The 13,517-nt window shown below is 39.2% G+C and overlaps 1 protein-coding gene across 1 annotated transcript in view; it reads right to left on the bottom strand.

Annotated features, from left to right (window-relative positions):
• The window catches only part of asic4a (acid-sensing (proton-gated) ion channel family member 4a), a 111,177-nt gene extending 98,742 nt beyond the window's left edge, over positions 1-12,435 (bottom strand). Inside the window, exon 1 of the mRNA XM_084420298.1 lies at positions 11,338-12,435. Coding sequence (XP_084276424.1) covers positions 11,338-11,913 — 576 coding nt within the window. The 5' untranslated portion in view covers positions 11,914-12,435. The remainder of the gene's footprint in view (positions 1-11,337) is intronic.
• Between the last annotated feature and the right edge of the window lie 1,082 nt (positions 12,436-13,517).

Below are 13,517 nucleotides of genomic sequence, written 5' to 3'. Positions count from 1 at the left end.
ACTTCGTATGTAACTAAAATATTAAACTTTTGTGATAATAAAATGTCTTTACTGTCACTTTGGATCAAATTAATGCTGAATAAAAGTAACAATTAATTAAAATATATATATTTTTAAATACACTACTTTTTTTAAATCATTTAATTATTTAAAGGATGCTGATATATCTAGCCTTTAAGAGAGGCTGAGATGAAAGATGGGGCCTAACAACAGATATGATTTGTGGTGACGTATTTGACGTGTAGCTTGGAAACTGGACGCAGAATATCATCGTGCACCCCGATTAAAATCCAGTCAGATATAAAGACAGACGACTGCTGTGCACCTCTTCAGGGCTTATCACTTTCTTATTGCCTCTAAGCCACGGGGAAGAGGAACTTCTGAATGAAAAATAAGCTCAAACAGAATTTCTTGCGGCATGTGTAAACAGCATGCCAGAGAGTATATCCGTCTTGCTGCATTAGAAAAGCTCACTGCATTAACTTATTTTATTGGCACACATGCATTTAGCTATATGCTGAAGTGCAAATGTATCCATACGGATAAGTTTCTCCTCATTATCAAACACAGCAGACTTCCCGCCAAAACCAGAAGAACAAGATAATTAGTCATGCCGGGCTAGGGCCTGGGAAGCAATCTGACAGAGGAATATATTGATTTAGGAGGAAGGGTGAAGCAAACAGCCGAAGTTAGGGGTTACTATCAATCTTCTCCTCCAAGTCTATCAGTATATGATGAAGCACGTATGCGCGCTCGCTCACATACACTCGTTCCAACAGATCGCCGGACAGCTTGTCAGAAAGAGACAAATGTAAGTGGGAACTAATGTCTCTGTGGACTCTGGAGGGAGCTTACAGCCTCCAAATATTAGGGCCCTGCTTTTTTCGCCAAGTTTAAAGCTATCCCTTGAGCTGTAGACTTTTTCGGATGTAGTCGGCTGGCTAAATCGGAGGATGATGAGAGGAATAGTAACACAGGGAAAAAAATCCTCTGAGTGAAACGCCGCCTCTGCATTCATAATACAGCGATCAGTCTCAGGTGTGGGTTGTCTTATGGAATGCTGCTGCTGATGTGTTTAGCCTAAAGAGCGCTGATCTATTTGCCGGGGATTTGAATAGCCCCGCTGTGATTGGTTGTGTGTCTATGTGTGTTTGCTCCGTCTGCCCTTGTCTCCTTCACACAAACATAAACACTCACAATAGTCCCAACGTCCCCTAAAAGCAGGAATGCCTTGAGGATAAGCATGTTTACAGCTATGCCTCTCACATGCAATTGCGTCTCTAGCGTGCTGAAGGAGGGATGCAATGTTACGGGCAGCTGAAGGCTGAAGCTTTGAGTGGGGGATTTTTATGTATCGGCAGTTCAGCGGTTCAATAATCTGTGGAGACCTGCGACAGCGGAACTGGGTGGCTAATTGACGGGCTGTTTGGACAGAGCCGCGGGATTGCGGTCACTTTCACGCTCCCTCAGTCCTGTGTTTCTGTCAGGAAGACGGAAGGAGGAGTGGGGGGAACGCGGAGAAGAGCCAGACGTTGAGCCCGCAGGGGGACCTGATGTCACTCATACAGCACAGAGCTCTCGGAGAGAAAGACATCCTACCTCAGGAGCGAAGAGTGCCAGTTCCTCGCTAACACAATGTGAAACACCTGTTACTGCCAAAAGCCTTCACATGTCTCGTACCTCAAGCACACGCGACACCGCTCCATCTCCAGAACTTTTGCAAGGAGGTTTATAATTCTTGAAAAAGCTATCCGTTAACATGCCTATTTATCTCGATGACACTTATTCAGTAGGCCTACGGTTGCATAGAAGTGCCATGTTTCAGCACCCATGCCAAGAGTCTCAAACTCTTCATTAGAAACTATCCTGAATTGGGAAATGAAAGTCACAAAATCAATTTCACACTTAATGAAATGCTTTGAGAAACTAGTAAAAGAGGAATTGTTATCTAAAACTAAGAATCTGTTAGACCCTCTTCAGTTTGCTTATAGAATAAAGCGAGGTGTCAGTAACTCTACTAAATATGGTATTACTACTTGGAGGGTAGTAAAACACACGTTAAGCTCTTATTTATTGATTTCTCATCTGCTTTTAATTCCCTACAACCCCATATTTTAGCAAATAAGTTAATTACTCATTTTGATCTTGATCTTAACTCGGGTTGGGTCTTAGATTTTTTAACTGAAAGAACTCAGAGAGTGAGAGTAAATAGTCTTTCAGCCCCCCTGATAACATCTACAGGTTCTCCTTAGGGCTGTGTTTTGTCTCCCTTATTGTATATATTTATATACAAATGATTGTATAAGTAAATATAACAATAGGCATTTTGTAAAATTTGCTGACGACACCGTTATTGTGAGTCTTCTAGAAAACAATGAAATGTGTCATGGTCCAGTGGGTGATAACTTTGTAAAATGGTGTGATTATGCCTGTTTGCAGCTTAATGTACTGTATCTAAGACAAAAGATAAGGGTGGCGTTTCCCAATAACGTTGTCTCTTAGCGCGCTACAAAGACTCTTAAGGTATAACTTAACTAAAGGTGTACCATTTCTAGGCGTGTTCCCCGAACCATACCTTAGGAAGCTGTTTAAGATATACCTTCTTACGTGCGACATTTCCAGGTGCTGTCCGTGGCGATGGTCTGATATCGATGGCTCGAGAATCAATTATTCTCTCATGCAGGGGCTGCTTCACTGCATTATGTGAGAAAGCAGTGTGCTTTATAAATGAAGCACTTTAGAAATAGTTGAAATTGCATTTATTAGGACTCATGGGATATTATAAAAAATAATCCAAACTATAATAGCATATAATAGCCTAGCCTACATATTTTAAGATTGTATCATATATACTGCTGCCACAATAACCATTTCAAATTTTTACGTGCTTTCTTCTCTTTCCCATTTTTGTTCGCTGAGTTGGAGCTGCGATGAAATATTGTTCTTGTAAATACTTTCCAGCATTTCAGTAATAAAAGTGTACATCTTACGTACGGTGCTCTGCAGTGATCAAAAAGGATTTAAACTGTTTGTCAAAAAACAATACTTAGGTAATTTGGCCAGGGATATTTACGCGGGTTGGGTGAGAAAAAACACTGACATTATGGATTCGGACGGCAATAAAATCACAGACTTACCCCTTTAAATGTTTAAAATACCTTACGAGGCAATTAGCGTCCGAATAGGACTTAACTGACAGTATGCTTTCACTGGCCTTTGAAAGCACTCCGCAGACGGCGCCGTCTTTTAGAACAACTATTCGCTGTATCGCTGCCATAGTTTGAGCAAACCCCCCACCACAATCATTCCCTTTAAATAGACTATTAAGCCTTTAATGGTTTGCCAGCTGATGTACCTTTGGATAATTAAAAATCTAACAACAAGAAGTGTAATGACAATTTTATTCTTTGCATGAAAACACTTGAATTAGCCTAAATGAACACAGTCTGGTGTATTAAAACTTCAGAATTATATTCGTATAGACCTGCAACAGTGATAAGGTAAAGCTAAGAGTGGTCCAGACCAACCTTCCGAACGTATGACTTACATAAGGTATACTTAACTAAGAACGTTTTGGGAAACACGTATTAACGATAAGGTACAGCTTAAGGTGTAACTTAAGAACGACGTAGCGTTAAGAAGGTTTCGGGAAACCCAGCCATGATTATTGATTTTAGAACACAAACACATTCTTCTCAAATCACATTTATTAAGAGCGAGAAGGTGGATTGTTTTGATGTGAACACAGAGGCTTTGTGTAAAAAGGGACAGCAGCGTCTATATTGTCTTAGAAAATTAAGATACTTTAATATAGACTAGACATTGATGGAATTGTTCTATAAGTCTTATATAGAGCCGGTGCTGTCCTTTTCTATTAGCTGCTGGTTTGGAAATCTTAGTGTGAAACATGAAAATGCACTAAATAAATGAGTCACAAACAGCGGGAAGATCATAGGTAAAGAACAAAGAAGTTTGACAATTCTGTTTGTTGAGTCCATTCTGTTATTCTAGATAGTGACTACTTCCTATACCCAGAGTTTTCTATGCTGCCTTCAGGTCGTCGTTATAGATTAACAAAGATGAAAAAATAGCCAATACAAATACTCCTCTTATGTACTTTTTGTATTTTGTATTTTGTAATTTATTAATTTTACCTATAAGATGTACTGCACTTGTGCTGCATCCAAATTGCCCATAAGGGACCTTAATAAAGCTTGACCTTGACTTTTAAGAGCCCTCAAAAATATATACTATTTGTGATTTAAAATATTATTATTATTTCTTCTTTTTTTTATTTTTTTATACATTGTAACATTAATACGTTTGGGGCTCAGTAAGTCTTTGATAGCACTTCATTTTACAGTCCTGTTCTGCATGTACATACTATGAACTTATTGTTGTAATTACAATATCTTTGTAATATCTAGGTCCGGACCCTGAAGTTACCTTATATTACGCAGTACTTTCTTAGGTAAGTAAGTATAGATGTAAGTGCACGTACTGTAAAATAAAGTGCAACCAAGATTTTTTAAAGAAATTAATGCTTTTATTCAGCAAGAACACTTTGGTCAAAAGTGATAGTAAAGACATTAATAATGTTACAAGAGATTTCTATTTCAAATACTGTTCTTTAGAACTTTCAATTTATCAATTGTAATAAAAAAACGTATCACAGTTTCCAAAATAATTTAAGCAGCACTGTTTTCAACATTGATAATAATAAGAAATATTTATTGAGCAGCATATTACAATGATTTCTGAAGGATAATGTAACACTGAAGACTGGAGTAATGATGCTGAAAATTCAGCTTTGCCCTCACAGGAATAAAACATATTAGAATAGAAAACAGTTGATAACTGTCAATGGAGAAAGATGCCTTTTGCTTCCAGATGGTGGAAGCTATAGTTATGACATCTACCAACACATACTAACAGGGCTGGACTGGTAATCTGGCATACCGGCCAAATGCCCGGTGGGCCGACGTGCTTTTTGGGCCGATACATCTCATACTTTTTTATTTTTTATTTTTTTTACGGCCCATAAAATTCGTGCATCGGCGGCCCATTTGTTTTGTTTTGTTTAATTGACGGCGCTGGGTTAGTGCTGGTGTAATGCATTGTTAAAAAAAAAGTAAGCGTTAGTTTTTTTTCACTGACAGACCGGCCCATGAAACGCGTACATCAGCGGCCCATTGGTTGTTTTCTTGATTGACACTGGGCTGGCCCAATCACATCTTTAAACACCTCCCCCTTTGGGCATTGAGTGAGCGTGCAGTGTCAAGTGTGTATCTGTCAAAATAGTCTGAGAGATGGAGAAGAAACGCAAGGAATGTGCAGAGAAACAGCGTGAAAAATAGATACAGGCCCTTCAAGCAGACGCTGTAAAATGTGTCAAAATATATATGTTTTCTGCAGCAGCAGGACCTTCATCAGCTCCAGTGGCTGATGAGGAGGATCAGGAGAGAGATGAGAAAGTGTAGAGTCCGCGGTAAGCAGAACTACTTTCAAAACACTTTGGCTATGAGTGTAGAAACCCATTACCCAGTTACGCATTATTTCCACATCTGCATAGCTGACGATTACAGAAATTTACTAGAAGTTTAATGAGACACGTTTTTATCCATGTTTTCCGCCAAAATAAAAGCTTGATGCAGTTTCCGTCAAAATAAAAGATCATGTGCTTATCTCTTTCAAGTTTAGAAATTAGTACAAAACTAATTATGAAAGTTTTCTTTATTTTTCAGTACATTTGTTTTACAATATATGGCTATTAGGCTACTGTCATGAGATTAATATTATAACTATTATTATGTAGTAGTGTAAAGACAGACACTGTTACTAAAAGAGGTTTGATTTTTTTCTTTGTTTAATTTGCACACTGAATATGGGTTGGAGCTTTTAATTTTGAACCCTCAAACTGCACTAGATTGATGAATTTAACATTAAAATGCACAAAATTGCCCCCAAACCCCCAAACCCCGCTAGAAGGACTGAGGTCCACCCACCACAGTTTTACCAAAAATCCTGTGAGAAACACTGGTATTGCTATGCCAATGCAGCTTATAGCTTGTTTTTTGGATGCATCACTGTGGAGTATAGTTCAATTGTATTAATAAATTACAATTTTGTACTTATTTCATCTGTTAACTCTCACTCATTTCTACTCACTCATTACATGGCATTAGTGGTTTTAATGAATAGGAGTTGAACAAAAACATATTCAAGGGCGTGCAAAGATGGGTGGTGTTTATGATCATATGTAGTGGGCCAGTCTAGGCCAAAATGCCAGGGCCGATTTTCTGTCCCAGTCCAGCCCTGCTACTAACCAGCTAAATCTTGACCCCTTGGTCTGGAGCATGTGCTAACAACTAGGTCACAGTTCTAACCACATGAAAGAAAGATTATTTGTGCAATGCTGCAAAATGCACAAGACAAGACACCTGACATTTGAAAACTCTGAAGTGACTTGTTTTATTAAAGATATGTCACCATACCCCAGAAGCCATTGGCACAAATTCAGTTCGAGTAAATCTATTAAAGCATATGCTTCTCAACACTCCTGTTCCAAACTGACCTGACAAATGCTAACAGAGGCCCTATAATATCTGTCCTCACCATGGGCTTTTGATCAATCTAGGTCAGTGTCACTTGGTTATCCATTGAAATATATGCACAAGGGATCTGTCCTTGCTTAAAACAAAATTGGAAAATGCATCTGCAAACAAAGCAAGCGGGAGAGCAAACACACACGGTGGAGCAGGCTAAAAGAACCAAAGACCTCTATTTACGTGGTGGACTAAGCTAAAGCATTCACAATACCCTTCACCACCAGGAGCTGACAGTTAGGTGGAAAGGAAAATTTAAGCGAAGCTATTTATATTCAATTATGTCTAAACATCTTATTATGATATCTATTGTGAGCAATTATCATGAGTCAATAACAGCTGAGTGTTTTAATTATACCCCATGTCGAGGGAAACAGAAAGCAAATAATGCTGCAAAACACACACGCACACACACATTTTTCTATCATGGTGAGAACTTACCAATGACCTCGATTGTTTTTACACTGAATGAATGTTATTTCCTATCCTCTAACCCTATAACTACAATTTTATTAAGACATTATTTAGTATGTGTGTTGAGCTGATTTAGCTGATTTCAGGGGTTTTCTGTCCATGGTTTGGACATTTGGCTCCCACAGTGTAATCAAAACCTGATTTAGACTCCTTGAATTAGGGCTGCACAAATATTATAATTGCAATTCATTTGAAAATTGTCTTTTTACATTTAATCAGTTTTGGCATTTTCACATAAGCAGAAATCAAGAGAATGTCAACTCATACACAGGGTTAATTTTACATATAGTTTCCTGATTTAGTTTTATTTATTTATAATATACATTAACACAATCTCTACACTATAAAAAACAGTAAAACCTTAATTAAGAAGCTTTTCTGAAAAGCTAAAACATTGAATATTAATTCCAATAATTACAAATTATGTTAATGTTTTTCTATTAAAACAACAACAACAAAAACGTTGTATTGTAGCACAGAGGTTGTGCAACATTCATTCAGCAACCACAATTGCAAACAATATTCATGTATGTATTTATTGCAGTTTTTCACCTAGAATTTTTGCTTACAGATTTGGTAACAGCAAATAGCACAAGTGGCCTTGTAAAGGAACACACTGACTCTATTACACTCTCATTTGAGCAGAATATCTCAGTTGAGGTTACTAATGTTTGTCTGTGTTTTTTGTCTGTTTATTCGCAGTGCACAAAGAGTGTGTGTAAACACTAAAGATTACGATTAAGTAAAACACTAGGCAGAACATTTATTTATTTAAGAGAAAATCTCTTTGAAATCTGGCAAACCCCAAGCATGAAAGCTCGTGGAGGCTTGTTATCAATGCAAGTTAACAGAAATGTCAATAGAAGAAGAGAAGAAAAAAAAAAAATCTTCAGGTTAAATAACCAGAGAGCCAATATCGCAGATGATTATGTTGAATTAATGAAAAGAAGCAGAAATCACGGTCATGGTCAAAATAAGATTAATTGTGCAGCCCATACCTGGAAATGATTAAGACCCTTCTGTCAATGTCAGTAATTCAAAGACCTATTCATTTTACATAAATACAAACTTCATGAACATTCCAGACTGATGTGCTGTTTGTAAAATTTGAAATGTGTTATGCATGTCAACTGCAATAAGCTTTCTAGGAAGAGGAAATTCTTGTATCCACAAGACAGACAAAATGCTGGAATGCAGTTACATAATTCATTTACCTCAATGAGGCAAAATGGAAATGCTATTTTTATTAACATCAGCATAAATCAAAGACCAGTATATTAAACATTTGTGCTTGGCAACAAATGGATATGCACATCCAATTAGAAAATTCTCTTAGATTTTTGGCCCTTTTGTTTGATTATGAAACCATCTGATGATTCACGATGCAGACTTTCAAAAGTACCTCTGTTCTTTTGGTATAATGATTATTGTCGCAATGTTTCTGAACGGGAAGAGCTCTAGGACACAGGGCGTGGGAATGACAAATGAACAGCTCATATTATGAGTGCAATTGCCGAAACCAAGTAGTGGGGCTAAATGCCAGGGATGTGATTGATCGAAAATATACCGCTTTCCCTGCTGATGCAGTCATTAAATAAACACAGCATCTGGAATCGGCTAGACACGAGCACGCCGTGTGCTCTTTTCCTCAGGCTAGTGATCCGCTCGCACCCAGAGGCCAGCGAGCTCAGCTAAGGTCATCTCTCACACTTCATGCTAAAAATATCAGTCGTCTGCTGTTAATACGAAGCTTCCGGGATGGTCGCAGTGATCCCGGTTACTCTTACATCTGCAATCTTGTCACACAGGAAAGGCTAAAGAGATGCTTCTCAAAATTGCTCCTTGTTTTTCTGCCTGGGCTGCGCAGCCCGTGGGATGGAGGAAGTGTCTCGTCATGCGTGGAGACAGCAAGATGCCTGTAACTAATCTAACTGACAGCCTCTCAGACACAGATCACAGGGCTGATGGGAGAGAATGGTGGAGCAGGGAACTTTCCAAGCAGATTCATTAATAAAGAAGTACTTCTGTGGCTCGTGAGAGGCCCGTGCCTGACATGGGATAGCCCATCCCATCTTCAGAATCAAATACTTCTTAAGATAATTCTAAAAAAAACCTCATGTTGTTCCAAACCTGTAGGACTTTCTTTCTGCAGTGAAAGACAAATGGAGAAATTATGAAGAATGCATGTTTGTTTGATTTTTTTGTCATGCAGTTACAATGAACGGTAATTGAGGCTTTCATTTAGTAGGTTCAGCGAATTTTTGCAGACAAAATCCAGTCATTTCAATTTAACCATGCAGACTTCGGATTGTGTTCAGGTTGGTCAAGTGGAATCACCAGACTGACCAACGGAAAGCTATTCGAACTTCTAAAGCTGTACTTCAATACATTGCTACACTATTGACAATGGACCTTCTTTTGTCTGAGAAATTTTACTAATGGACCACACCTTAAGTCTTTTGAAATCATAAAATAACTTTCTGTAAGGAATTTAAGTTGATATTCAATGATAAGACTTCCCTCCAATAGCTATTAATCACTGCTAATGGAACAGGAGAGTCATGAGTCAGAAGAAGTCAATCTGACCTGGTTTGTGAATGAATCATCAAACCAACTGATTTAATAAAAAGATATCACTCAAAAGAATCATTTGTTAATGAATCAGACATTGTTACTTCTCTCATTATCTCCTGAGAACATATCAAAGAGGCCAAGGCCAGATGATTTTAATGCAATAATGAAATTCTATTCTGTTCCTCAAATATTCATCTCACAAAGCTATTATGTGGCTCCAGAAGACTCGCATTTAAAATGCTAAAGTCATACATACTACTTTTATGAGACTTTTAGGCTTGAAAGCTTTAGTCCCAATTCAGTGATACTGGACTAAAATACATTTTTAAGAATTTCTCCAATGGGCTCCACAGAGAAAGAAAAAAAGTCATACAGCTTTGGAACGACATTACGGTGAGAAAATGTGTCTTTTAATGTCTGATGCAGCAAGCACAAACAACAGTGAGGACAACACTTCACATTTGCCTGTCACATGTTTTACCACTTTCTCTTCTCAGCGTTGCTTTTATCTTTCTGCAGAACAGTACTTTCCCTGCTATGGCCAATGGGGAGAGAAACCATACAGAAGAGGTAAAAGAAAGTAGCAGTGGAACAGAGAAGCCGAGAGAGTCTCAACTGTCACTTTTAATTTCTTGTATCATAAATGGTACTTAGGATCAAACATATATATCTACCTGAGAGAGAAACCTTGAGTAGAACAGAAGACTAAAGCTCTACGACACATCAAAGGGTCACTCCATGTTATCAGGATAAGACGGAGAATGTATCTGTCTCTGGAAGGTAAGGCTATGTATGTCCAACACATCCTATTATGACTTGACAAATGTTCTTTGCCATTACCAAAGCAATATTCATTCATCCATCCATCAGCACACATAACTTTAATAAATATGGCATGATGGACACATATAAGACCTTCTGGAGTGCACTTGAGGGGCTTATGGAATTTGTTTTAACCAATTTAACTAATGCAAAAATCATGTATGATCTCAGACTCTAAATATTGAATTCCAGCAGTGACAGGATTGAAATACAACATCGAGGAAACTTCACTCTTGGCATAGGCGGGATGAAAAGTGAGCGAGAGTTTTTACAAAGCAATACTGTTGCCATGCGCACTTTCAGTGACTGACACTGGCTGAGGTAGCAAACATCAGAAAAGTAAATATACAAATGCACCCTGCTCTTCTCCCTTGAGGAGAACAGCTGAATCTCCCGCTGTTGTCGGTACATTATAAGAAATCATGAGTACAGGGAAACAGGATCCCTACTGTGAACACAATGAGGGTAGCAAGCCCAGTCTGTGCCCTATTTACAAAGACTATGTCCAAATGAATAGTCACTACAGGGGAAAACAGAGAAGAAAGCATATCTATCCACCTCACCGCTGACAGAAACTGTTTTCTCTTGTAAAGATAAATTGACTTTGTTTGCAACACCTGCAGACTCCTAAGTTTTAACTGAGAACAGAACATTCAGTCCTAAAGTGCAAATAAACTCACTATTCCTGCAGTATGATACAGGAAAATGGACATTTATTGCTCATTACACCTCCATCATGTTTTTGATTCTAAAAATAAATGACCAAATGTGGTTTTTGCCATTTCCTTTTCCTCTAAAGTTAACTTCCTAAAGCAAAAGTGCAACTTTTAAAATCGCTATCAGAAACTTTCCTCAAGCTTACCACTGTAAAGTTTCCGGCCGAGCAGTTCTGCCCACTGAAGTTGCAGCTCTTCAGCATCTCTTCCAGCTGGTGACCCGTCCGGTTAAAGATGTCCTGCATGTCCGGTGCCGGATACTCCAAATCGGTGGGCTTGTGGCCGTCCTTGTTTTTTGGGGGCAAGCCGGTCAGGTTGGCCAGGTGGTAGATGTCGGCGTCGGTAAGAGCGGAAAAGCGGAAACGGTTGATGTTGCAGATGGTCACGGCGGGGAACACCATCTCCGGGGTGGCCTCCTCGTTCAACGCAGTGACGTGAGGATGCTCCAGGTAGGAGATGGCACACTTTGCCGCCTGGTACAGAAAGAGAGCCAGGGACACCAGAAACGCAAGAGCCCAGAGGGTCTGTCTGACGCCCAGCCGGCCCGACACAAAGATGTGGTTAATTCCATGGAGAGAGCTACCACTGGCAAAGCCGGCCAGGTCCTTGACTGGGGGGCTGCAGCTCTCCTCGATCAGGCTCTCTTTGTCCCCATCCTGGTTGCCTTTTTGCTTCTCATCCTCCTCTGCAAATTTGATTTTGCAAACAAATTCGATCGGCATGTGGGCAGCCAGGTCTGCGTTTGGGATGCTTGGATAACAGCTTGGAGCCCCAGTTTCCACTAACTCCCGTTGCTCTGATGAACAAGATCTCAACTCCAGAAAGAAAGGAAGGGAAAAAAAGGCATGCAGAGCGAGAGCGAGGGCGGCCGTTGCAGTCGCGTGCAGTGGAGGGAATTGCCTCTGTCTCTCAGTTCCAGCTCTTCAGTGCTGATGCTCGTGGTGCTGCGCTCGGACTGCTCATCTGAGCACTTGTTCAGCACGCTTACGAGTCCTGCTTACCAGCTGTGATACACCTAGGAAAACAAATAACAACAACAAAAAAAAACATATACCAAACCTCTTCTTTGCTTTAAAGACACAGATAAAAATGCAGCATTTTGGCTCAAGCTAAAAGAGGCTGGGGGGGCTTCTTAATAATTCATGAGGAAGCAACACTGATTATTTCCTCTTCACCGGCACAAGCAGCGACAACTCAAACACCCCCCACGCTCTCAGTCCTCTCGCTTTCTCTCTCCGTCTCCCGCTCTCTCTCTCTCACACACACACACATACACATACGTATACACTCGCAGCCCCCTCTCGTTCTCTCGCTCTCTCACTTAATCCACTTGTTTGAGATGCTTTCTTACCCCTTGACCACAATAAGTTGCCATCAAAGGCTGCTTCGCTGAACATCCCGGACAAGATGAGAACATCAGGAGGGTCAGTGGATTTTAATGTCGGCCCCCCACCCATCCACCCCCAGCTTAGTCCCAGAAGACATCCTAATTGCGACAATAATGAGGCTTGAGGAGTGAGCATAAACAGCTCACAACTCTGAACAATCAATCTTCAAGGGAAAAAAAAACAAAGAAAAAGGGAAAAAGAGAAAGAAAGGATATTGATTGTGCAGAAGCATCAGTCAAAGATTAAGGAAAGCAGTACAACGGTCCTTTCTTATCAGGAATTAATGGTAGCATCACCGGGCTCCGGCACGAATTTGAATTAGTGCCTGTCTCCCGATCTAGGATCGGATGACACAGAAGATGCAGAAATACCGTATTGATCTTGACCCTACTTTCACACTTTTTAGCTTCTTTCATAGGCGAGCACTCTTGTGCTGAATATAGTGTTTTTCTATTGCCAAACAAAATTATGTAAAACGCATCTCCCTAATGCATAGTTTTCTTCTATAAATGCAATTAGCTTAACAGGTCACATCTCTGTGGGATGAAACGTTTGGAGAAAAGCAGTGTTTTAAGGCTTATCGAAAGGCATTAAAAATTCAAGAACCAAAACAAACTTTTTGATCTCTCTTACTTAGTACTGATTAGTATTAAGCATGTACAACAGGATATATACATATACATACATACATACAGTTCCTATGTACAACAGGATACATACATATACATACATACATACAGTACCTATGTACAACAGGATACATACATGTATGTGTGTTACATAAAAGGGATGCATAACATAAAATAAATGTAAAATAAAATAAATGTATGTATATACTGTACTGTTTAACATTAAATAAATGTAAAATAAAATAAATGTACAGTACGTATACTGTACTATACTGATAGATAGATAGATAGATAGATAGATAGATAGAT

The sequence above is a fragment of the Rutilus rutilus genome (assembly GCF_951802725.1).
Source record: "Rutilus rutilus genome assembly, chromosome: 10".
In the NCBI taxonomy this organism is placed as follows: Eukaryota; Metazoa; Chordata; class Actinopteri; order Cypriniformes; family Leuciscidae; genus Rutilus; species Rutilus rutilus.
Note: the sequence above shows the minus strand (reverse complement) of the source record. Positions and strands in the feature narration are given on the sequence as shown.